Below are 27,316 nucleotides of genomic sequence, written 5' to 3'. Positions count from 1 at the left end.
ATAAGAGCATAAAATATAACAATTTAAATATATATACACAAGTCTGTTTTTGTTGTTGCTATTTACCGGAAACACAGTACTGTTTTTCAGAAAGAAGTCCAAGTTGAGCGTTAATGTAACGCATAGAGTTATATTTATATCAGTCAATGTGACAGAATGAGTCCGAGGTGGAATGTGAAGGGTGTCAGGGGGGGTTCCGGGCCTTGTTGGTAAGGCTGACAGCAGACGGGAAAAAACTGTTCTTGTGGCGTGAGGTTTTGGTCCTGATGGACCGCAGCCTCCTGCCAGAGGGGAGTGGCTCAAAGAGTTTGTGTCCGGGGTGAGAGGGATCAGCCACAATCTTTTCTGCACGCCTCAGGGTCCTGGAGGCGTACAGGTCCTGAAGAGATGGGAGATTTCAGCCAATCACCTTCTCTGCAGACCGAATGACACGCTGCAGTCTGCCCTTGTCCTTGGCGGTGGCAGCAGCGTACCAGATGGTGATGGAGGAGGTGAAGATGGACTCGATGATGGCTGTGTAGAAGTGCACCATCATTGTCTTTGGCAGGCTGAATTTCTTCAGCTGCCGTAGGAAGTACATCCTCTGCTGTGCTTTCCTGATGAGGGAGCTGATGTTCGGCTCCCACTTGAGGTCCTGGGAGATGATAGTTCCCAGGAAGCGGAAAGACTCCACAGTGTCAATAGTGGAGTCACAGAGGGTGATGGGGGCGGGTGAGGCTGAGTTCTTCCTGTAGTCCACAACCATCTCCACTGTCTTTAGAGCATTTAGCTCCAGGTTGTTCTGATTGCACCAGGTCACCAGATGGTCAACCTTCCACCTGTAGGCGGACTCGTCGCCATCAGAGATGAGTCCGATGAGGGTAGTGTCGTCTGCAAACTTCAGGAGCTTGACAGACTGGTGACTGGAGGTGCAGCTGTTCGTGTACAGGGAGAAGAGCAGAGGAGAAAGAACACAGCCCTGGGGGGATCCGGTGCTGATGGTCTTAGCGTCGGAGAGGTGTTTCCCCAGCTTCACGCACTGTTTCCTGTCAGACAGGAAGTCTGTGATCCACCTGCAGGTGGAGTCAGGCACGCTCAGCTGGGAGAGCTTCTCCTGAAGCAGAGTTGGGACGATGGTGTTGAAGGCAGAGCTGAAATCCACAAACAGGATCCTAGTGTAGGTTCCTGCGGAGTCCAGGTGCTGGAGGATGAAGTGGAGGGCCAAGTTGACTGCATCGTCTACAGACCTGTTGGCTCTGTAGGCAAACTGCAGGGGGTCCAGGAGAGGGTCAGTGATGTCTCTGATGTGTGAGAGTACAAGGCGCTCAAAGGACTTCATGACCACAGAGGTCAGGGCGACGGGTCTGAAGTCATTAAGTCCTGTGGTCCTTGGCTTCTTGGGAACAGGGATGATGGTTGAAGACTTGAAGCAGGCTGGCACGTGACATGTCTCCAGTGAGGTGTTAAAAATGTCTGTGAACATTGGAGACAGCTGATCAGCGCAGTGCTTCAAGGCAGATGGGGAGACAGAATCCGGTCCAGCTGCTTTCCGGGGGTTCTGTCTCCTGAAGAGTCTGTTGACGTCCCTTTCATGGATGGAAAGAGTCGTCACTGAGGTGGGGGGGGGGGCCTTTAAGGTGGGCGTTGGTGGAGGTGACTGGAGCTGGAGCTGTTCGGAGGTGTCGTGGGGGATGGTTGCTGGACTGTCCCTTTGTCTTTCAAAGCGGCAGTAGAACTGGTTCAGGTCGTTGGCTAGGCGTCGATCGTTGATGGAGTGGGGGGCTTTAGGCTTGAAGTTAGTGATCTGCCTGAGCCCTTTCCAGACAGACGCAGAGTCATTAGCTGAGAATTGGTGTTGGAGCTTCTCAGAGTACAGCCGTTTAGCCTCTTTCACCGCCTTGCTAAACTTGTACTTCGACTCTTTGTATCTGTCTTTGTCCCCACTCCTGAAGGCCTCTTCCTTTGCCAACCTTAGCTGCCTGAGTTGGGCTGTGAACCAGGGTTTGTCATTGTTGTAACTCACCCTGGTGCGTGATGGAACACAGCAGTCCTCACAGAAGCTGATGTAGGACATCACAGTCTCCGTGTACTCATCCAGACTGTTGGTAGCAGTCCTGAACACATCCCAGTCAGTAGAGTCCAAACACGCCTGGAGATCCTCCACAGCCTCACTGGTCCACTTCCTTGATGTTTGCAGAGCTTTAGTTTCTGCCTGTACGCAGGAATCAGGTGCACCATGACGTGGTCAGAGTGGCCCAGTGCAGCACGGGGGACGGCGTGATAAGCATCCCTGACGGTGGTGTAACAGTGATCCAGAATGTTCTCCTCTCTGGTCGGGCATTTGATAAACTGTCTGTATTTAGGGAGTTCGTAGGTGAGGTTACCTTTGTAACCCAAGGACAATAACTAAGGAGTCCGGGTTGGTCCGCTCCACACGCAGTATCTGGTCCACGAGCATACGCTGTGCCTCCTGCACGTTGGCTTGCGGCGGGATGTAAACGCCGACCAGAATGAATGAAGCGAACTCATGGGGTGAATAAAAAGGCTTACAGTTAATGGTGAAATATTCCAGGTCAGGAGAACAGTGCTGCTGGATCACTGTGACGTCATTGCACCAACCACTGTTGATGTAGAAACAGATTCCTCCACCTTTAGTTTTGCCGGAAAGTTCCGTGTCTCTGTCCGCGTGGTGGAGTTGGAAGCCAGCCAGCTGCAGCGCAGAGTCCGGTATTAATCCACAGAGCCACGTCTCGATGAAGCACAAAACCGCAGATGAAGAAAAGTCCCTGTTTTTACCCAACAGCAGTTGCAATTCCTCAAGTTTGTTGGGCAGTGAACGCACGTTAGAGAGAAATATTCCCGGTAACGCTGTACGTAGTCCGCGCTGGCGAAGGCGCACGAGCGCGCCGGCCCGTTTTCCTCTCCTCCGGCGTTTCACTGCGTGAGCAAGGGTGAGCGCGCACTTGACCAGTATGTCCAAAATTTCCACTGTTGGGAGCAGAAATTTAGGAAATAAATCCTCTGGTGTTGCTCCCCTGATGTTCATGAGCTCTTCTCTGGTGAAAGAGCTCCGGGTACCGTCACAAAAAACAGGGTTAAAACACAAAACAAAACAAAACAACGCGCACCAACACACCGAGGCAGCCGTCCGCGGCGCCATCTTGGTCGAAGATTCAAGTCTGGACCAAAGTGATGGACTGACTGGCCAATGATAACATCTATAGGGACACACTGCTAAGAGGCTAAAGATGAATAGAAACATAAAATGTTGGCATACGCCTAGATAAACTGGATATTTTTGTACTGTTACTTGTTCAACTGTGCATGCCAGTGTACACTGTAGTGTGTAGTTTCATTACCTGTAATTTGTTGTATTGCTGCATTGTTACTGCGATCTATCAGGTTCAATTTTTGTCTCTCCATTCTGTTTCTCATTTAAAGATTTTTGAGACAATCTGGCAGCCTGTACAACGGCCTGCAAGACAGCAAAACAGTAACACAGGAACCATCAGAATAGGCAACATGGAAACTCAACATCACAGAGGACCAAAAAGAGGATCAAAAGAGAAGAAGAAGTTATATTCAGACCTTGAAGCTTCTCTTCCTCTTCTGCACGTTCTGTTCAGGGTGGAAAATGATAACATAAACCTTCGGCACGTAGAGCATCCCAAGAGAGACAAATGCACTGAGAGACATGGAGACAGTCAGAGTGGCTGTCTGGATAAACATCTGTAGAGACAGAAAGAGACAGACATTCAAAGAGAGAGAACCCTCTAAAGTACCAATAGAATTTATCAATATTTCCAACACAGTTTGTCCTCCTAAGCATGTGGCCACACTAACTACTAGAATTTCCTCAATAACGATTTGGACCTCCTCAAGGACTACCAGAACCTCCTGAAGGACCACAAGATCAAATTACAGGTCTCCAAGATCCTCATTGACAACAAGAACCAACTTAAGACTTTTAGAACATCCTCACATATCCCTTGACCCTCCTCAAAGACTGCTACAATTTTCACTGAATGGAATTTAAGATCCTTTTAAATGATAAAAAGCTCTTGGTTGAAGGAGTTTGGATGCTCAACAAGCAGCTTTCACAGACCGTATTCTGACAGAGATTCTGTTCTGGAGGCAGGTTTGTGGTGAGCAAGCTAATAGCTATGAAACTAAAACCTCATGCAAAGGCAGAATTTGTGAAGAGAAGCCTTGTTGCTGCTGTGGAGCTGAGAGAGGCAGACAAAGTCAAACTGTCCCAAAGTTTGTCTGAAATAATTCATAGAGATGAAGGAAAACCTGACATGAAACTCAGTGATAAAAAGCCTGTCTGTGTGATCTGACCTTCATGGTGGACATTACCAAGAGCCTCTCAGAGCTGAACCTTAAGCTCCAGCAGCTTCTCAGCTCTCTACTGTCAAATATGAAATCATGAAGTGAAATTAAAGTTAAAGAGGAAATACTGAGCATGTTCCTGCTCTGAAGAACAAAAGCTGTTCTGACATTTGAATCTGCTGCTGAGTGTGAAAGTCCTTCAGGTGTTTGGTGAGAAGTTTCAGGGCATGAAGAGTCGACAAAAGGAACTGAACATGTTTTCTGTTTAATGTGGAACCAGCTATAACAGGAAATCACTGAGCTGCAAAGCAATGAGCTGCTGCTGAGAGCAGCCCTGTTCAACACTGAATCAAGACTGACTGAGCAAAACCTGGAGAACCATCATCATCATCATCATGATCACCATCATCACCACCAACTGACATCAGACACCTCGCCAAAGAGAAGCAGTTCCAGCCATCACAGAGGTTACCGTGATAGATGTGTTCAATAATTTAGTGTGGCCCTCACAGGACGTTAAGAACTGAAACGCCTCTCGATAGGAAACCTACATAAACAGGAGTGATAAATGTTCAGGACAGGACGAAGGGGAGGAGAAGAAGAGGAACAAAAGAGGAGGAAAACGAGATTCCTTGTTGTAAATGAAGTTTGATATTAAACAGAAATGAGGATAATCCATCATAAAATAATGTCATTCTAATTTTCTGATATTCTTGATTTGTCTTTGTTGATTTATGTGATGATAGAATAACACTTCCATCTCTGAGGAGTGAAAAAGTTTTTCCTTTGATCCTCTTAAGCTTGGTTTAGGCTTCGGCGTCGCGGCGACGCCGTACCTACGGCGTACACCCTACGCTGTCACTGAGCATTTGTAGTTCTGCGTCGAGGGAACGCGTTGCTCCGCAATTCACCGCCAAGCCGCTAGGGGGGTGCGGCTGTGTCTTTGTATGGTTTCGGGGGGCTCTTGCTGCAGCGAAGAGGAGTTGTAGAGGTGGTCGTACTTGCGTACCTCCTCGATAATTCTTTCTTCGGCTTGGTCCAGTTTTTCTTGTAGCTCTCACCACAGAAACTTTGAAAATGGCGGTGTTGTTGTGCTGCGACCATAGGACTGCGACTGAACCGAAAATTACGTTCTGAACGGACCAATCACAGTCCTCGACGTTCACGTCACTACGCGTCGACGCGACGCGTAGTCAGGATTTTTTTGAGGTGCGCGTCAGGCAATGGCGTAGGGTCCGCGTAGGGGTCTGCGTCGACGGCGTAGGCACGGCGTTGACGCGACGCAGAAGCCTAAACCAGGCTTTACGGTGATGTTCTTTCATACTTACGAGTGGTTATAATGGATGAACAAGCATCTTAATGAGTTCTGAGGTTATTCTATTGAAGAGAAGGAAACTCAGTCTCTGCATTTGTGTTGTTCACGTTGGATCTTCTGAGTTCCATATCTCTGTTCTGTGAGTCAGGATGAAGATCTGCAGGTCAGATTGAACCATCTGCCGGACCTCAAACAGCTGGACTGGAAACTGTCACTTTATTATTAAAAGTAACAGGCAGAAATGTCTGCAGGTGAAAGTACATTCAGTGAAATCACCTGCAGCTAATAGCTGAGTTCACGATGTCTTTGTTTCAGTCCACTTCAGTCTTCAGTTCATAAACACACAAACACTGTAGAGTAAATATCTATTTTGTACTGTACATTTTCTCTTACACTGTATATTTTGACCATAGCTAGCTGGGATAGGCTCCAGCCCCCCGCAACCCCGAAAGGGATACGCGGGTATAGAAGATGAATGAATGAATGAATACCAAGGCCAATTCCTCCTGTAACTTGTCAATAAATCTGGTTCTGATCCTGCTCCAGTTTCTGATCCCAATCCGGATTCTGAACACACACATTAAAAGTCTGTAAATTTCTTGGGTCTTGCTGATAAAACAGACTTATAATCAATTTTATCTTGACATAGAAATGATTTTCTCTCTAAACAAATTGCATGAGCTTTATGATCAATACGATCTGAATGATCAATTAAAGGTGTGAGGAATTGTCAGACGGGCAGTTGTTATTTGTAATGCTATGGTTATGTATGGCTATTCCATTGTAGTGCAAGACTGCAGACCAAGGCATTGTTTATTGACTTATTCATTTATTATTCCACATGTAGAATGTGATATTATATGTTTCCTGGCTTCAGTCTCTTCTGCCATTGCTGTGATCTGGTCTTCCAAAAGGTTTGCTTTTCTCTTTTGGTCTGTGGCTGCTCCCAAAATAACCCTCATTTGTGCTGGTGTTACATACGAGGAGATCACGAGGCAGGTGCCAGTAATTGAAGTTGATTTGAGATTAATGGGTCACAGTAAGTTACAAATGTGATTTTTAGAAGCTGCTTGAGCAAAGATTTTTTATTCTCAGCATCTTTTAGGAATCAAACATAAGCACACTGTTGGAAATGTTCTTAAGATGAAGTATACATCGAAGAACTTTTCCATAAACCCCGAAGAGGAGAAACAGGCAGACACACATCTGAAGACAATGAGCTTTCTATTTTTTCATTTTGCTTCTGATAAATCTTTTTCTTTTTCATTTCTTTTGTTTCCTTTCTGCTTTCAGATGAATCTGTTGGATGTGTTTCTGTCTGACGCTGCTGTTTTCCTTCATGTTATTTCTGGCTTTTATTGTCTTTTCCCATCTAGTTGTTGAAGCTCTCTGTAACTTTGGTTTGAACAAAGTTATTATTCTGTAATTGTGTTGGTTTATAATCTGTGTAATCCAGCTGTTCCACTTTGAGTCTAATTCTGATGTGGTTGATGGCTGATCTCTCAGATGCATTAAAGACTCGTCCCTCGCTGAACTCACACTGAACCACAGACACTAAAAGCAGCTTTGGTTTTGATGCTGTCTGTCTCACAGCCTCCACCTGATTTCTGTGTCACATCACACTTTATTCATTTCCCCTCAGAGAAACCAGAACTCTGCTGGACTGAATCCGTCATGTTCACTCTGGAGGTGTGAACTAGGCTGCATGTTGCTCTGAACAAACAGCTCATCTGAACAAACATGTTTCCACTGAGTCAAGATAAGATAAAACTTCATTTATCCCACGTCAATCAACATTTCACCTTCAAACTGACACTGACCTGCCTCACCCTCTGCCTGTCTCTATGTCTGTTTGTCTGTCTCCCTCCTCACCTGTCTGTCTTCTCACCTGTGATGCAGCTTTGTCAGATGAACAGATTTACCTGTCTTTTGTACTGTTCAGGTAATTCACTGCATATGGACTCTCTCCTAAATCTTTGCTGTTAACATGGATGTGAATCATTTTCATGTGAAAACTGTTTTAAAAGTCAGTCATCTCTTTGTCATATAACGTCTGTATGAAACAGATGGTGTCCTGCCGGTGAGCCCTCTGGTACTTTTTCTGTATTTGTTTGATTTTCAGTTTTCCCTTTCTGATCACGTTCACCAGCAAAGCACTTTTATACATGAAACAATTCACTTATCAAATTCTTCACTGCTTTCCATTCAGCCAGAAAGTTTTGCAAACTGTGGTCCCATCAATCCACCTTGCAAATATCTGCTCTCTGGCCAATAAGCTGAACTGCTGCTTGTAGATCTGCTGCCCCATGCTTCACCAATTCCTGGCTTGGTGAACACATCCCAGACACAACAGTACATCTGCCGGGTTTCCAGCTCCTTTGAATGGACCACGTAACAGAGCTTTCAGGGAAAACGAGGGGAGGTGGAATGTGTTTCTGCACAAACAAAGTTTACACCACTGGCCTTGCTGACATCAATGCCTCTTTTTACCGTTAAACTTTTTTTTTGTTTTGTAAACAGATTGCATAATTTCAGTACATTTTGTGACATGAAGTCTATACTGGTTCCTACCTTCTCGCTGGACTGGGCAGTACCAAAGAAGATTGGTACAAAGGCGAGCCAGATGATGCAGGTGGTATACATGGTGAAACCGATTGGCTTTGCTTCGTTAAATGTCTCTGGAACGCCACGACTCTTCACTGCGTACACTGTACATGTTACCTAACAACAAGAATGATACAGATTACGTGGTAACAGAATCAATACAAGTTACCCAGCAACAAAAATGCAGCCTTTTAGAACAACTAAAACTTGTTCTCTGTCAAAGATCAATGTGACATCAATAGGGAGGTTCACACAAATCAAGAGCAGGAATAACCTGCTCGATCTGAAATCATTTGAGAGCTGCTCTTCAACATCAGATGATCATTAACGGATCAACAACAAATCAATGAGGATCAATAACGGATCAGTATGTTACCATGAGTATAATGCTGTAGCTGAGGCAGCAGATGATTGACAGGTCAGACATGTCACACTTCAGGATGCCTCGGGCCAGGTCAGGGTTTGGGGGGCGGAGCTCCTCGTAGTCGATGATGGTGTGAGGAGGAACAACGGCGAACCATATGAACACACCCAGAACCTAACACATATATACAGAAAGATAAACCTGAATCATGCAACAAGCTGCTGAAACAGATACAGGAAATGGTCTGACACCTGTGTTCTCACCTGGACAGAAATGAGGATGAAGGTGATGATGAGCTGGGAGGTGGGGCTGATGAATTTTGGTGGTGTTACAGACCTCTTGCCTTGCTCAAAGATGCGGTAGATGCGGTTGGTTTTGGTCAACATGGCAGAATAGGTGATGGCCATGCCGAGGCCTAACAGGAGACGCCGGAATGCACAGGCCACCACACCTGGCTCTGTGATCATCAGGAAGGTGATCAGGTAGATCAAGAAGATACCTGCAGAGAGAGAGAGACACACAGGTGATGTCATCCTCACTGCTACTTATGATCAAGTAACTTGTATCAGCTCAGAAGAAATAGTTTTAACCAGCAAACTAAGTCATTTGAATCTCTGTGTTTCCTCTAACTCCTCTAATGTCGTGTTAGTCTGTCCTTGTGTCTGTCCTTGTGCGTATGTCTGGACTGGGTGGTTCCCTGCAATTATGGTTCACATAAACCTGCTCCCCATGCCAATCAGCCATCATAGCTGCAATCCATACTCATCAGCCACAGGATAAAAACCCAGATCTCCTCACCAGTCTTCGTCAGATTGTTCTACTCACCAGCCTGGTAACACATCTCGGCCACTTTGCTGTGTGTTTGTTACGCGCTTTAGAGTTTTGCCTTGCCTGTTTTTCAGAGGAACTAAGTCCACTCTCCATCTCAGTCATCCAGGTCATGGTACTTGGTACATGTTTCCAAAGGCGATTGGACTTGCTTGTGGTTCAAGAAGTATCTGCAGGTTCACTCCCTTTTTGCCTTGTGTGCTCCTATGTTTTCCCCTCCTTCTGTCTCCTGTCTGTTTCTCCCTTGTCTGTCTTGTTTGTGAATGTGTTTAGCTGCAGGGCATGACTGACAGGTCTGGCCTGGCCTCCTCCTCTCCTCAGCACACCTGGCCTCAATCATTCAATCAAGCCTCATCAAACATCGCAGTATATGAGCACAGGTCTCCCCACCAGTATTCGCTGAATTGTTTTGGACCAGAAATTTGCATTAGGGCACTTGCTTCTGTTGTTCTCTCCTGTCCAGAACCTTGCGTGTGATGTATGAAAATCTCATATGTACGTTGCTTTGGATAAAAGCGTATGCCAACTGACAAATTGTATTTGTAATTGTCACCTATGTGGAACCTGCCATGTGCTCCAGCCCTCACCCTACCAGTCTGCTTCATGAGTTAAAGCTTGGATTTTCTCTTGGACCTGTCTCCCCTGGCCTGCTCGTCAGCACTAAGACTGATTTTTATATGCTGAGGAAAAGACTATTAAACAAACAGTTCTTTTGTTTCCCCAACATACAAGTCTGTGCATTCCTTGCTTTGCACTGCATACACTACATTGCTCTGGTACTCAATCTACTCTCCCAGTGTACTCTCCTTTCTGGATCTGCACGGATCATTTCTTAGTGATCTTAATCCTTATTCGTGACAATAGATCCTTTTATGATTGAAAATCTTCATTGTCTGTGTTTTGCACTTGGAGTCCAGCCATTTCCTCAGCCCTTAACAGGTGTCTGGGTGGTGACTGAAAGAATAAGATGGTACATCCAAGTAGCTGCAATGAGGAGGAGAACCACTGCTCATTCGTGTTGAAAGGAGGTTTTCTGGGCAGGCTTGGAACAGACCCTGGGACTAGGTGGTGGAGGTTATTGGTTGGAATGGCTATTACCATTCTGTAAAGATTTCTCAACCTTCAGGGTTTTGGAGTTTAAGGCAGCACACACTGTTTGCATAAAACTATCAAAAGTGCAGCAGTTGCTGTACCAAATCATCACACTGAGCTTTAAACAGGTTCACAAGGTCCTAACAATTTCCTAAAAAGATTCAGATCCTCATCCAAACTGTTTTCAGTCTGCTGCAAAATGAGAACAGGAAGCAGTTCATCATCTGCAAACAGCAGAGATATAATCCTGACATCCCCACCACAAACTTTCAAAGTCCATCCATTGAAATCCCAAACAGAATCTCTTTGAAGATGGAAACCTGTTGGAGGCACACACCTGCTGAGAATCATCTGACACATCTTTATAACAATACCTGTCAGTAGTAGCAGTCTTTACCTGTCAGTCGAGTGCTCACCAGTCATTACTATTGTTTACCTGTCAGTAGAACTCACCTATCAGTAGTGGTAATTTCCTGTCAGTAGCACCTGTCAGTGGTAGTATTCACCTGTCAGTAGTACATAGCTGAGTTCCCTCCCTGATGCTCTGACGATTGGTGTATCATTGAAGCGGATGAAGGTGATCACCACAGCACTGGTTGCTAGGATACCAAGCATGGCAATAGAGGCAGGTACCAGGGCCCAGGGGGAGTTCCACTCAAGTTTAATGATCGGAGTTGGCCGACAGGTGGTTCTGTTGGGGGCAGGGCGCATGTCTGGTGGACAGGTCTCACAGGTAAACTCATCAAGCTGGTACTGATACCCATCACAGAGCTGCAGACAGGTCAGAGACACAGACAGACCAGTGAGAGAGAGACAAGTGAGAGACAGACACAGGCCAAGGAGAGACAGGTCAATAAAAGAGAGAGAGACAGGTCAGAGAGACAGACAGGTCAGAGAGACACACAGATCGTAGGGACATACAGGTCAGAGAGAGAAAGACAGGGTAGAGAAAGACATAGATCAGAGAGACAGTCAGATCAGAGAGACATACAAGCCAGAGGAAGAGAGACAGTTCAGAGAAAGAGACACAGGTTAGACAGACAAGCAGGTCAGAGAGACAGGGGCTGAACGTATTTTTCAGTAGGTTCATCTGATGGCTGTTGCCTAGTTGCCCTGACATTGCATGTCATGAAGGCCATGGAGAGGCTTGTCTTGTTCCATCTCCAACCTCAGGTGAATACATCTGTGGAGCCGCTACGTTTTGCCTACCATCCCCAGGTTGCTGATGATGGCATCATCTACCTGCTCCAGCGTGTTTACTCACACCTGAACAGAACAGGAAACATTGAGAGGATTATGTTTTTTAACTTCTCAAGTCTCTTCAACGCATTTCAGCCCCAGCTGCTGAGTGAGAAGCTTCATGGGATGCAGATAGATGCCTCCACCATCTCCTGGATTACTGACTACTTGATGAGGTGATGAGAAGCATAGGAGCTCCGCAGGGGACCATCCTGTCCCACCTTCTGTTCACTTTAAATTCCTCAGACTTTCAATAAAACTTGTGAGTCCTGCCACCTGAAGAATTTCAGGGATGACTCTGCAGTGGTTGGATGCATCAGAGGTGGACAGGAGTTGGAGAAGGAACTACCTACTCCTGATTGTGACCAAAACCAAGGAGATGGTCACAGACTTCAAGAGAAGGACTCTTGTTGACCCTATTTACATTATAACAATTTTGAATTGAATTGTTCTGCATAGTTTCTATTTTATTCTATTCTAATTTTTATTGTACATATTTTCTAATTATTTATTTGTTAAGTTCTCTATCTATATGTTTCATTTCTGTTCTTGTGCTGCTGTAACATCCAAATTTCCTCTCTGGGGGATCAATAAAGGGTCATCTTATTCTGTGTTAGGTCAGAGAGACACAGGTCAGATAGAAATGTCAGAGAGAGAGGGAGAGACAGGTCTGAGACTCGTCCTGAAGTCAGACGTAGGTCTATTGTTGGGACAAAACAGGAAATACATGGGTCATGTTACGCCAGGGACCTTTGTCCCCTGGTTTTCTGTCATCTGTTTTAATTCCTGTCAGCTGTCTAATAAAGGTATAAAATGTCCAACAAAACAGAAAGGCTGGAAAACATTGGACCTGATCCTCTGAAAAATTGGATCCTTTAAGATTAAAGGTCTAAAGTCCATCAGGAAAATCTGCAGTGATTCTGAGGCAAGTGTTGGACGTACCAACTGATCTACTAACAGCTAGAGACATCTGTTCAGTTTAAATACTCTTTACAGTTTATATTTTTTCTAAGGTGATGTTCTTTTTCAGTATTATTGAAAATGTAAATGAGTGGTGAAAGCTTTACCTCACAGTGCCAGCAGCAGGGAACTCCTTTCACCATCTTCTTCCTCTCTCCTGGTTTACATGGAAAGCTGCAGATGGAGTCTGGAACTGATTTATGTCCTCCAGACCACTGCATCTCCTCCAACTGACAGAGAGACAGACAGGTAGAGAGACAGAGAGAGAGGTGGATAGACAAACAGGTAGAGGGAGACACATGGATAGACGGACAGGTAGAGAGGTGGAGAGACAAACAGGTGGAGAGAGACACTTAGAGAGACAGACAGGTAGAGAAAGTGAGAGGTGGAGAGGCAGACAGATAAAGAGAGTGAGACAGGTAGAGAGAGAGAGAGAGAGAGAGAGAGAGAGAGAGAGCGAGGGTAAGACAGAAATCTAAAAAACAGCAGATGTTGTTTTAGATTTCATATTTCTATTTGATCCAATCAGCTTCTTACGTTGAGTCTCAGGTTATTGGTCCACTGACCGATGACATGGTATCCAGGATGGCTGTGATTGGTCATCTGGAACTGGAAGATGTCATAGCGACCAGGAGCATCTCCGTTCTCATTGAACAAAACACTCGTTCCTGCACTTCCTGAAGGACACACATAGAGACAGACAGGTCACATACAGACAGGTCACAGTTCACACACTGAATCATCTTTGTAGATACTCTTCAGTGAGCTGCTTCCTGCTGTTTGACGTGATCAAGACGAACAGATTAAACTCACTAAAAAGCAGAAAAGCAGTGAAACAGCTAAAGCTCCACAGAAGCAGAACAAGAACAATGCGTTTCATAATGTTCTCAGTGAAGCAGGACACACATTATTTCACACGTTATTAACATGAAACACGGCTGAGGACAATCTGACACTCACATGATTCAGTTCTTGTTGGAACACATTTTACATCTAAGTAACAAACACATTTCAGTCTTTTTGTTTGAGTGGATATTGAAAATAGGAATAAAAACCGATGGAAAGAAACACATTATCTTCTTCCTCCTGCAGAGTGTCAGCAGCTGCTCACTTTAATTATTCACACACACACACACACACACACACACACACACACACAGTAACACACAGAGTCCTCAGAGGAAACATGTAAAGTGCATTAACTTATTTTTAACTCATCTCTTAACATCTCTGAATAAATCAAACTGCTGTCTGACAGAACCTGAGCCACATAGAACAGAACATACAGAACACCACATGGAACACAGAATGCACAGAACACCATGTAGACCACACAGCAAACAGAACATACACAACACAGAACACACAGAAAACATAATGTACGGAACACCACACAGGACACACAGAACATACAAAAAATATAGTACCTGAACCACATAGAAGATACAAAACATACAGAACACCATGCCGGGCATACAAAACACACAGAGCATGGAGAACATATAGGACCTGAGCCACACACAGAATGTACAGAACCTGAACTACACATGGATTACATACATAACATACAGAATATAAAGAACAGAGAACATACAGATGACACAGACCACACAGAACTGGAATCACACATACAGTAACATAAAGAACATACAGAACACAGATCATATAGAACCTGAGCCACACAGAACACAGAGAACACATAAAACACAGAACATCACACAGAACACTGAACATACAGAACACAGAACATGCAGAACATACATAACACCTCACAGAACATACCATCCCATTCTTATTTACCAGTCATCAAATAATGACAACGTTGTGCACACCCCTTGGTGTCTCATACAGACACACAAGGTTCCCTATTGTGTACACATACAAGGAATTTGATTCCAGTTGTAAGCTGCTTCCGGTGTACTAGCACATACAGCTACAAACAAGAACTGTCATAATGGGTGAGATGTAGGACCCAAAAGCAGAACAGTAAAGAGAAATCAGTGCAAGCAGTTAATTAGTACAAATAAAATATTTGCAATGTGTAGTACACTGGAGCTGGGTGGGTGACGAGGAGTGGCAGGCGGGGAAGATCAGAAGAACGAGGTCAGGAGAGTTTGGCTGCCTTAGGGCAGGAAATCCTGGTGGAGAATGGGTCAATTTCTGGGCATTGGAGACAAAACAGATGTGAGATCGGGAGCACAGAGCATGGAGTAGACTAGCAAAAACAGAACAGGAGCCAAGACAAAGTGCCACATAAGATAACTGATGATCTGACAAAGGACTGGAGTGAATAGAGGGCTAGACAAAACTGATTTGAGTTAAGAGACATGGAAGGTAGGATGGATTCTCATGGACTGGGGTCATTTACTTTTACTGATGGTTTAATGATAGAGTTGACTCCAAACAGGCCAAGGTAACGGGGAGACAACTTTCTGGAGTCAGTCTTTAATGGGATATTTTTTGAAGCAAGCAAACTCTTTGTCCTGGGTAGTACATTGGAGCAGGGATCTTATCCTTGTCAGCATGTTTTTTGTTTTGATCCAGGGAGCATAGTAGAGCTGCGCATGTTTTCTCCCACATCCTGCAACAATGGCATAGGTGAAGATGCACTGATGGGACAGCAATCTCCACTTCCAGACAGGGAAACAGTGGTGGTTGGTATCCCAGTGATGCCTTGAATGGGGAGAGCCCGGTTGCAACACTGGTCATGGAGTTATGGGCATATTCAATTCATGGAACCTGTGAACTCCAGACAGAGGTGATTAGCATGCTTTGATTGACCATTAGGTTAGGGATGAAAACCATATGTGGGTATCAAGCACCAGATGTGCTTGACAGAAAGCATTTCCAAATGGGGTCCACAGTCAGAGACAATATCCGCAGGGATACCGTGCAAGCAGAACACTTGATCCTCTATGATTTTGGCAGTCTCCATGGCCATAGGGAGCTTGGGAAACCTCTTTAGTGAATCGGTCAACAATGGTTAATATTGCCGTGTTACCTTGGGAAAGGGCAACCCAGTCATGAAGTCCAGGGTGGTATGAGACCAGGGGTGGCTGGATATCATGAGAAAAGACAGCATCTGGTTTGCGTCACAGTGACAGGTGAAGCAAACAGTGTGGACCCAATGCAACACTTGACATCCGACTGCTTCAGGAACAAAGATTGCTTCAGGGCAAGAACCTCAGTGACTCCTTCAGGGATCATAATCATTGCCTAGTCTCAAAGCTACACTTTTGAGACCAGGCAATGGCACTCAGTGGAGACATCAGAGGGATCCACTGGCATGGGCTGCCTCAGACCATTTGAAGTCAAGGTGGGCCAGTGACTGGAGATGGAGGATCCCATTCAAGTGCTTCACCACCAGTGCACTTGGACATCCTTACAATCATTAACACAGAAGCTTTCCTAAAAGCCCTTCCTCAATTTGTCACTCCTCGTGCCACATGTGTTTTCACTCTGTTCACTCAGTTCTCAGGTCATCTGTCTTTGTTTCCTTGTCCTGTGTTCCACTTGCCATACCAGTTTGTTATTGGTATATTTATTTGGATTTTTCCTGGTTCTTGGAGTTTGCCTCAGTATGGTTGCTCAGTTTTTATTGCATACCTGTTTTGTTTGAGTGGTATCAACACTTGTTATTAAAGCTTGCTTTTGTTTCACCGACCTGCCTGCCTGAGTTGCCTCCATTTTTTAAATCGTCAAATGTAACAGTGAACATAACAGTATGACCTGACCAGCAATGGACACAGCGGACATTGGCTTTTCGCTGGAGGATCACCAAAAACAAGCAAGATTGATCCAGGGGAAAAATGAAGCAAAAGTCCAAACACACAGGAAACCCAGGGAAACACAAACAAAAAGGCTGGAACTCTTGACACCATACAGTATGTACAAGAGAGAAACTGCTAAAGACTAAGGGAAACACGCAGACTTAAAAACACTGGGGAGGGAGAACTGATGAGACGCAGCTGAAAATAGTCAGACAATTACACATGCAAGTAAAATGTGATACAAAAGGTAAACTTTCAACATAAAACAGGAAGTAACAAAACTACCACTCAGAGCCATGACACATAATGGGCTGTTCCTCAGTTGGCTGGCCACCACCTGTTCATTATTGGAGGATAAATATACAGTGGATGTTTTGTTTCTCGTCTCTTGCAGTCTGTTCTTGTGCTGTTTGGTGGCAGACCCAAACCAGACAATGATGGATGTGAATAGAACAGACTGGATTATTCCTGTGTACAACTGGATCCTCAGCTGAGACCTGTCTCCTGAGATGCAGTAGTTACTGTAGGGGGAGAGAGCTTCGGGGAAATTTTCCCCTGCCTCACATGCTGCCTCCTGTCTGTCAGGAAGTTTATTATCCACTGACAGGTGGAGGCTGGCAAAGTGAGCTGGGTGACTTTAGTGGAGGATTTCTGGGACGATAGTGTTGAATGCTGAGGTCCAAAAACAAGATCCTTGCATATGTCCCTGGGAGGTTGAGATGCTACAGCACCCATATTGACTGTGCCCTCCACCGACCTGTTTGAAGTCATACAGTGTCACTAACCCTATGTCAGCAAAACATCCACTGACTGGCCATTTATCATCCAGTAAAGCAGTTTTAAAATGTACATTCATCACTGACTGTCACTGTCAACATGAATACCTGTACACTGTAAATTTTGTTGTATACAGTTTATTTCCTTATCATTCTTTGTATATATTGTTTATTATTTATTGTTCAGTGTTTTTTTTTTGTTTTGTCTTTCTGTTCCCATTAAGCTTTGTCTTTTTTTCCCATGGAAGTACATGAGTGCAATGTTTAAACCAGAGTCAAATTCCTTGCATGTGCACACATACAACAAAACAGATTCTGATTCTGATTCTTAAATCAACTTTTTGAAGGATCTTGCTTAAGAATGGAAGGTTTGATATGGGCCTATATTTGCTTGGCATTCCACAGTCAAGATTAGGCTTCTTCAGCGGAGGTTTCACAACAGCAGTTTTCATAGGAAACACCAGTTTCACGAGATGAGCTGAAAATTTTCAGGCCTGCAGTTTGCCTGCACTGTGATTGGATAGCTAAGCAAAAAGTGATAGTGGCAGGTGCATCTTTTTACTCAAATTGTAACATTTTTCACATTTCATGGTCATGGGCGGCACAGTGGCGCAGCAGGTAGTGCGCATCGATCGAACTGGCAAGAAGGTTGCCAGTTCGATCCCCGGGTGGGGCGGGGCCTTTCTGTGTGAATTTTGCATGTTCTTCCCGTGCATGCATGGGTTCTCCCCGGGCACTCCGGCTTCCTTCCACAGACCAAAAACATGCTCATTAGGTTGATTGGTGACTCTAAATTGTCCTTAGGTGTGATTGCCCTGTAATCGACTGGCGACCGGTTCAGGGTGTACACCGCCTCTCACCTGTTGACAGCTGGGATAGGCTCCAGCACCCCTGAAAGGGATAGTCGGGTATAGAAGAGGAATATTTCATGGTCAAGAGTCAAACCAAAAGCCTAAAGCCATGCTGGCCAATCAGAAACCTGAAAAAAGCTAATACCAGTAGTGCTACCTGCAACTCCAGGTCCGACTGGGTGTCGTCAAAAACATTGACACTGTGGGGTCTGTGCAGTGACCTCTGCAGTGCATGCTGATGCCTCTGTTCCTCCTGTTAGTAAGTTTAGCACCACTGTCTACCATTGTAAAAATCTCCTCATGTAAACAAATGAGATAACGGTGCACACTCTGTCATCGTAACAAAAAACTCCTGTCTACATGTCAACACTGCCAAAATCTTTACCCTTGAAGGAGTTACAAAACAACCTTTTGACAAATAGCAATGTATGTGTGGACTAGGCTTAATAGGCTTGGCTATGTGAATGTAGCTAAAGAAGCTTTCATTTCCTGCAAGCATTGTGGATGCAACATAAGTTGGCTGAGTTTAACAGGGTTAGGGTTAGGGTGCTTGCTTTGTAATGTTTCTGTGAAAATGGAAACTGTGAAAAAAAATGCCACCAGAGTGAATAATAAATAAAAGGATGTTTTCTGACTATTCAAACTATTAGACTATTCAGACTATCTTCACTAGTTAATGTTGGCTCACTATAGACTGGAGAAAAAAATCATTTAATTCACTGTGCTGCTCAAAGGCTACTGGCAGCTACCAGCAACTTTTAATGTGGAATGTTTTCTTGCATGCTACCAAATGCATGAGATGATGTTGTGCATCAATCAGCTCACCTTTTTTAACCTTTATTTATTCAGGGAAGTTTCCCTGAGAGGGAGCCTCTCTTTTCCTAAAGTCCTGATGTCCTAGATGTTCTGTCAGATCTCTTTGCCCCAAAAACAGAGTTCATTAAATGCCACACTCCCAAACACACCAACACATTTAAAAAGAACATACTTCTACTGAACTGATTAAATATTCAGACAACTGAGAAGATTCACATAGAGACAGAGACAGAAACAGGCAGACAGACAGGTTTCATGGTGTGCAGCTCTTTCTGCCTGTTACAGATTAAATCCTCTCAGTCTTCCAGCTGCTGCAGCTTCTCATCTTTATCAAATATGCATTACAAAGTGTAACTGGAGGAAGCTGCTGCAGTCTGTTGTGCATCTCTAAAAATCTCTCTTCATCCTGAACAGTTTCTGTCTGTCTGGATTTTAAACTGAATGAACTACATGTCTGAAGACTCTCAGTCATCAGGTCAATCTGTCAGGACAGTAACTCATCAGCTTGACATTCAGAAGTCCACCTCCATCTAAGGAACAAGTGACTCTCCTCTAAGGACAGCAGCATCCACGTGTTGGACACAGAAGACAGATGCTTGAAAGACAAATGAAGGAGGGCATCAATGTCAAACTGAAGGAAAACTCCAACAAAGCAGCTCTCAGCCAGTCTGTGACTCCCTCTCACCCCTCAACCTGGACCACTCCGGGAGTTTCCCAAGTCAGTGCTGCGTACAGAGCTGAGCCCAGCTATATCTAGTTGGTACAACCCCAACTACTCATTAACCACTAACTACTCATTAACCACTAACTCTGGGCATCAGACACTTGCCAATGAGCTGCCCATTCTGCTCCAGGTGAGACACTGCTGCTCCTATGTTCCCGTTTCAATGTTTGCTCTGATGTAGGTTTATATTTTTGTGTGTTTTCTTACCATTGAAATTGACAGCTCTGATGTAGCCAAGCAGTGAACGTCCCTCCACAGGGTCCATCTTGCCGCAGACTCCGGAGCTGCCAGGACACAGATCCTGATGCATGTTGTGCAGCGCATAAGCAACGGCGTAAACTGCATCAATCACAAACTGAACCTTGCCCTCCTGCTCGTAGGACGAGTCCCGACCAATTCTCTCCTCGCCTGCAGGATACACAGTGTCAAAGGATATGGGGGGTGTTTGTCTTGATTGACATATGTTTCATGGGGGCCACTGTTTGTTGATTCCCCCCAGTCACCCATGCCCCGCCCCCTCAGGTCTGGGTGTACCTGTACATTTCTTCTTGTCAGGGTCCAGTTTGATTCCAGGTCGGGTCAATTTACACCTGAAGTCATCCTCCCAGAACTCATTGAACCAGATATTCCTGCGGTTGTTCTCCAGAGAACGAGATATGAAGTACTGATCGAAGCCTGTACAACAGACACACACAGATAAACACACAATAACACATGCACAGACACAAATAAACACACAACCAGAGGGGTGTACTATGAAGTGAGATTACTGGCAGGTAAGCAGGTATGTTAGGCCTGAAACCAATTTTCAATGTCATGAAGGTTCCTCTCTTTTAACCTGGCTGCATCTCCTTTGTAATTGATGCTGCACCGTTGACCTGCTCCAGACCAGGTTCTCCTCAGAGTTTCAGATTTAAACCAGCTATAAAAAGCATTGTACTTTTCACTAATTCCTGTCCTGAGGATATTCTGTACAAGAATCCAGATTCTCAGCCGAGGGAATATCTTCTATCTGCAGACCTGCTGAGCCATCCGTCAGTAACGTCCTGAATGAAGCCGTGTGATCACAGCAGCACAAACTGGATGCACCATTTTGTGGTTTTTAGCCACAGGAACCTTCATGCATTTAGTCGTTCATGCAGAAAATCAGTTTTAATATCAACACTTTAAATGTGACTCAGCAGATTGTCAACACACTAAAAGAATGATGAAGGCACAGAAACAGGAGACCACTTTGGATTCCGGTTTACGTTTGGTCTGGTTTACACTGTTGGTACCATAGCTGATAGAACATTGATGGCTCTAATGACAAAATTTCCCCACTGTGGGATCAATAAAGTCTTATCGATTAGAAAACTGATGAGTCTGTAGGTATTAATCACGGATAATTTTCAATCAGTAAAGTTAATTTCACTTTGATTTGTCCAGAAACTGAAGTGATGTCCTCATGTCCTTCATTGGGGGACAGTTGCACTGAATCCAGTTCCTGAGTCTACTGTTTAAATGTGCTGCATCCGTTTATAGTTTCAGCCTCCAGAATGTTCCGTTCTCTGAGAGCGAATGAGAGCTCAAAGAAACAATCAGCTGATGGATTTACAGCAGCAGCAGCTTCCTGACACCCTTCGTCTGTCGGCTTATTGTTTCTGTTCTTCATCGCTCTCCATCATGACAACGTGCTCCTCTGATTGAAGGAAGCAACACGTCATTGGTCTGTTTAATGCTGAAGAGTCACATGATGAAGCAAACAGACCATCAGTGATGAAAAAAAACCTGGTTAACAAAGACATTTGATAACCGTCATTCTCATCATCATCATCGTCATCATCATCATCATCATCGTCATCTTTGACTGTGCTTTTAGGTTTTGTCAAGACAGCTCAAGCAAACAACCCTGACTATGTCGACCTTGCTTCATAGTACAACCCCCTTGCTTTGTCTCTTGCAGTCTGACATGTTTTTGTTTTATATTTTCACCATCTATTGAAGCCCGTTTAGGCAGGATGGTGACAGCACCCTCAGCAACATCCTCCAGCTCTGCAATTGGTGAACTCTTTGCTCCCCAGCTGTCCGACCCCACAAACAGGAAGTGACCTGTTAGGTTAGCACGCTTTGCTGCTTCAAGGACACACCTACCAGGAAGACAGGGAAGGGGTCAGAGTGTCATGAGTCATGTGATCATACAAGTCAAAACAAACTGGAGCGGGTCTGGGTTGTAAAACCTGGTTTGTTCTGAATGAGAATATTGTAAGGATGTCGAGGGAGCAGAGGAGCTGATCTGTGGTCTGTGGTTGCTGTTTATGTGAATTGTGTTTTTACTTGATGTCGTCCTCATTTGCGAAGATGATCACTCCTCTGGCGTTACTCGTCTCCATCAGACGTTTGATGATCTTGTCAAACTCTCCAGCTGTTGGCTCGCGAGGAATCTTCACTGACTGAGCAATACACACCCCACCTGACAGAGAGACAGACAGGTACAAAGAGAGACAGGCAGGCTGAGAAACAGACAGAATCAGGTACCCTTAGAAATACAGAAAGCCACCTGTTTCCACTTCAAACAATCAACTAATAATAATAATAATAATAATAATAATAATAATAATGCCCTGTAATCGACTGGTGACCGGTTCAGGGTGTACCCCGCCTCCCGTCCGTTGACAGCTGGGATAGGTTTAATATTTGGTACTGTGATTTAATTTGTTTCTAGACTTAGACTTAGACTTTTACTTTATTGATCCCAATTTGGGAAATTATTTGGTTGCAGCAGCAGTTTAAACACACATGTAAATATAAAATATATACAAAAAGAATAAGAATGAGTGATGAAAACTAAGAGAAAAGAATGTTCTTAAAAAAATATAACTAGCTGTATAAACATGGAACAACAGCAATTCTTAAAACTATATCGAAGTATATAAACATAGAATAGCAACTGTTAAAAATATATAGTATAAGTCTAAGTACAATATGTATTATAATATATAATACATATTATATATAGTGCGCATTATATACATAATGCACACTATTAGAATAACATAATAAAAATACAATATAACTAAGTATATAAACAAGTATTAACAGCAGTTCTTAAGAGAGAGAGAGAGCAAGCGCTATAAACTACATACCAGAAAAAATATGTGCAAGCTGTAGATGATAAATAAATGTAAACAATAAATAGTATGTGCAATATTGCAGTAAAGCAAATAATATGTAAACATTGAACACTGGGGTTTGTGAAGTTGGTAGATTAACTGTTTAAATGACTGTTGTACAGTGTGATGGCTCGTGGCAGGAATGATTTCCTGAAGCGGTCCTTGTGACAGTGGAGTTGAAGCAGTCTATTGGAGAAGGAGCTCCACTGTCTGTCCACCAGGTGGTGAAGTGGATGTTCGAGACAAAGAGCTGCAAGAATCTAAGATTCTTAACATGTATTTGTGTGTCTGCTTCCTGAAACAATGACAATAAACTCTACCATAAAACCCTGTTAGACAGTCCCACTTTGAAACATTTCTTACAGTGCTATAAAGGAATGCTGATGTTCTTTCAAATAACAATTACTGATATAATGTCATTGTACCCTGCAGCTGTATGACAAGAAATCTCCAAATTAAGATTATGCAGGAGTTTCAGCAGTGTCTTAATGAGACCTGCAGAGTTCATCAGGTGGACTGTCAAGTGCAGAAGATCACATGAACGTTAAATTGAAACATTCAACGTTCCTGTTGCTCAAACCAACAAAACAACTTGCTGAGGCTGACTTTTCCTTTCTGGCTAGTCTAATTAATCCAGTTCTGGAGCTCTGAACTTCAAGTCATCAATATAAACATGATCACAAACACTGTTTAAGACGAACTGCCATTCTTATACTACATAATCTAAAGATCAATATCAGAAAATGTTTCCTTGACCTTAAACATACCATACCAATCATATTTCATGATTGATTATCTGCAGTTCTGCATGTAAAAACAAACCTTATATATGGCAAAGAAAGAAAGAAAGGAACTCTGGGAAAATAATAAGATATTCACAAGTCATATTTTTAAAATCAAGAGAAGACCATCAAGCCTATTTACAAAAGCTCACCAAGAAAATGTAATACAGAGAGAAGAAATCAAGAGAATAAGGCAGAATAAAGTAGAGCCCTAACAAACCAGCCTCTCTGGAGATCTGCATGAAGGCATCGACTCCGCTCTCTCCGTAGTTTCCCTCAGAGGCGAGCGTGGAGACGTAGTTCCAGCCCAGAGCTTTGACAATGTCCAGCATGGCCTGAGCCTGGTATGAGTCCGGAGGAACCACCCGAGAGAAGAAGTCATAGCGGTTATTATCGCTGAGCTCTGGAGCCGTGGATGCATAACTCACCTGAGGGATCTGAAACATGGACCAATAATCAATAATCAATGTCATAATCATAGAACTCTGGAGCTGTGGACAAACAGCTCACCTGAAATAGATCAAGAACTAAAACGAGCAGTCCAAAGCAACAGTGATATAAATGGGATGGACAAAATAATCAAAATAATAGAATTAAACTAAACATTATAAGTGTCATGGAGGATCTATTACAGAACTGTTGCATTAGACTGACTTAGTTTTCATTAGGTGCACTAAACAAATTGGATACTGAGTGAATAAAACTTATGCAGATCATGAGATCACCTTCATAACAGTTGTTGGCCGGAAAAGAAGACTTAACAGTTGTTTAACCCTTTAATTCAATAAATGCAGACTGACTGACATAAAATCCTGTAGTTCGTCAGTTTGCTTTCATGCTGCAAATGAACCACCAGAGTTCACTTTGAACTAAGACCGTGCTGTTCAGGTGGTCTCAGTCCTGGTATTTCATCCAACCCAGAGTTTGACTTACAGCTTTCACGCCAGCTTTAACAAACAAAATTAACCAGACAAGCACACCAGAGTCCATCTGAACCAGACCAGACCAGAATCTGAAGAACAACACAGACCTCCTTCAGTTCTGACTGTTTACTAAAGCCTGTTTAGTCTGACCCCAGGGCCAAAATAAACACACGCACACCGCTGGTCAAACTGGAAATGCTGGGACACTACAGAGCAGACACACACACACGCAGAGGATTAGTGTTGTGTAACAGCCTGCGCTGAATGTGTGTCAGAGCTTCAATAAACTGAATAATAATCACATTAACACAAACCACTGTGTGTGTGTGTGTGTGTGTGTGTGTGTGTGTGTGTGTGTGTGCAGATTAATGAAGGACTCCACATTAACGAGCTCCTAAAAGCAGACCTCGTTATGACAGTCATCATCATCATCATCACATCATCATCAGAGAGAGTCGCTTCAGTGGAGCGAAACAAACATGGACATCGGCTAGATCTGTTTTCTCTCTCAGTTTACAGGTTTGATATTTTCTGAAGATCCAGAACAGAAGCAGCTGAAGACAAGAATCCGATTCAAGCAGTCAGATTGTGTCACAGTCTGATTTCTCTGTCACAACACAACAATGACGACTTCATACAATAATTTCTGAAACAATGTGACGTCACACCCACCTCACTAAGTGATTGGTCAGCTGTGTGCATGGGGTGGAAGAAGGCGGAGCTTGAACAAGTCTCAGCTCTCTGTTCTAACTTTTCACATGAACAGCTGAGGACTCTATGAAGGTCTTCAGCAGAGACTGTCGGTGAGGACAGTGTGGACGTTCACAATCAATTGATCGATAGATCGATGTATAGTATAGTACAAATAGAATAGTGCAAAGACCATCAAATATCAGAAACACAAATGCTAGCATAAGAGTTTAGTAAGTAAGAAAACTAAAAAAGATGTCACAGCCTATTCTTTATGTCTTCCTGGTGTTTTCCTTCTGCCTTGCAGTCTTTCTCTGTGTCTCTCTGCACATCTGCCATGAATCTGCTGTTTTGTCTACCAGTTCCTGCTGGATCATTGCCAAACCATAACCATTATTTGTTAACTTGCCCAGTAAGACATACACCTGTTCACCCTGTCTTCAGGATTACCCCATCGACCAACTCTGACCCCCGGGATTCATCTGACAGCCTCCTCCTGGATTTCTTCTTCATCACCTCAGACCCAAATTCCAGCCAGCCACCATTTCACCATTCCCATCTGTCCTGTTAACAGACTTGTTTTTTCACCATGGAACAACTGAACACAACACAACTGATGGTCTCAAACACATTAAGAAGGCAAGAAATTCCAGAAATTAACTCTTGACCAGGCACACCTGTTAATTGAATTGCGACTATCTCATGAAGCTGACTGAGAGAATGCCAAGAGTGTGCAAAGCTGTCATCGAAGCAAACGGTGGCTACTTTGAAGAATCTAAAATATAAAACGTATTCTGGTTTGTTTAACACTTTTTTGTTTACTATATAATTCCATATGTGTTCCTTCACAGTTCAGGTGTCTTCAGTATTCATCTACAATGAAGAAAATAAAAAAAATAAAGAAAAACCATTGAATGAGAAGGTGTGTCCAAACTTTTGACTGGTACTGTATAAACATGTGCATGGATACTGTGTTCATGTAAATGTGAGTTATACAATAAAAATACATGTATTGTACTTTACCAAACATTTCAGAGAATGTCATTGTAAGCCATTGTAAGTCCACCTCAGCAACCTCCCGGTCCATTGACATCCACTTAGCAGCAGATGAGTTTAAAAGTTTCCGTCAGGAATGATCTCCTGTAGAACATCTTGGGGGTTTAAACCTTTGGCTGAAGAAACTCCTCTTCATAACCTGAATGCTGTGAATGGAAGATGGTGGACAGGATGCTAATCAACTTGGACAGCATCCCCTTCTCTGTTACTGTCTCCAGACTCCTCATCCAATCACTGAGCCGGCCTTTTAAACTAGCTTGTTGAGTGATTCTCACCCTAAAGTTCCATCCCCAGCACACAGCAGCATAAAATAGAACTCTAGGGTAGACGAGTAGAACGTCCTCTTAAGGACATTGACCCTTGTGTTTTCATGCAGTTGCTGAATCTTACAAACTGTGGCCTGCCAGTCAGGTTATCCAAGAAACAAGTGCAGTATTAATCTGTATGGCCCCAAGCTTGAGGCTGTATGGTGTAAAAAGCAGTGGAAAAATCGAAGAACATGACCCTAATTGTAGTCCCAGCCATGTCCAGGTGGGAATAAACCCAGTGCAGCAGGTAGATGAGGGCTTTGTCTTCTCCAGCTAAAAGCTGGACACCACCAATCATGGACGTCCTGTCTGCAGCTAATCTACGAACTGATGCGTTTGGTGACATAAAAATGTCGCTTTTATTTGTCCATCATCACAGTGAATCTGATTTGATTTGGCACCAAAATGAATCCGGCTGTATTTCTTAACCAGACACTGTCTTAATCATTCAACCTGTTTTCAATCAGACATTATGGTCAATTCTTAATAAGTTTGACAAAAAGGACAAAAATTCTGGGTTTTTGACTCAACCGTTCAATATAATCCATCGACTGAAAAAGGCTAAAATGTTTTCACTGATTAAACCAAGATTAAAATAGTTAAAATAAAACTATTTTACTCTCTCTTTGACTAAGATGAGACTAAAATGTTCAAGCATTAAAAAACAGCTGTCTCAGTGTCTCTCAGTGTCTCTCTCTGTGTCTCAGCATCTTTCAGAGTCTGTGTTTCACTGTGTTTCCTTCAGCCTGATGTTT

At 43.7% G+C, this 27,316-nt stretch overlaps 1 protein-coding gene across 1 annotated transcript in view; it reads right to left on the bottom strand.

Moving 5' to 3' along the window:
- The window catches only part of LOC143326927 (metabotropic glutamate receptor 6-like), a 38,945-nt gene that overhangs the window by 7,855 nt on the left and 3,774 nt on the right, over positions 1–27,316 (bottom strand). The window contains exons 3-15 of the mRNA XM_076740978.1: positions 23,805–24,021; positions 21,967–22,102; positions 21,625–21,779; positions 20,185–20,325; positions 19,858–20,058; positions 13,251–13,390; positions 12,821–12,943; positions 11,021–11,285; positions 8,858–9,093; positions 8,607–8,768; positions 8,198–8,347; positions 3,568–3,708; positions 3,339–3,454 (exon numbers count right to left, since the gene is read on the bottom strand). Coding sequence (XP_076597093.1) covers positions 3,365–3,454; positions 3,568–3,708; positions 8,198–8,347; positions 8,607–8,768; positions 8,858–9,093; positions 11,021–11,285; positions 12,821–12,943; positions 13,251–13,390; positions 19,858–20,058; positions 20,185–20,325; positions 21,625–21,779; positions 21,967–22,102; positions 23,805–24,021 — 2,157 coding nt within the window. The 3' untranslated portion in view covers positions 3,339–3,364. The remainder of the gene's footprint in view (positions 1–3,338; positions 3,455–3,567; positions 3,709–8,197; positions 8,348–8,606; positions 8,769–8,857; positions 9,094–11,020; positions 11,286–12,820; positions 12,944–13,250; positions 13,391–19,857; positions 20,059–20,184; positions 20,326–21,624; positions 21,780–21,966; positions 22,103–23,804; positions 24,022–27,316) is intronic.

Source organism: Chaetodon auriga, chromosome 10 (assembly GCF_051107435.1).
Source record: "Chaetodon auriga isolate fChaAug3 chromosome 10, fChaAug3.hap1, whole genome shotgun sequence".
Taxonomy (NCBI): domain Eukaryota; kingdom Metazoa; phylum Chordata; class Actinopteri; order Chaetodontiformes; family Chaetodontidae; genus Chaetodon; species Chaetodon auriga.
This window is presented reverse-complemented; position numbering and strand designations above follow the sequence as displayed.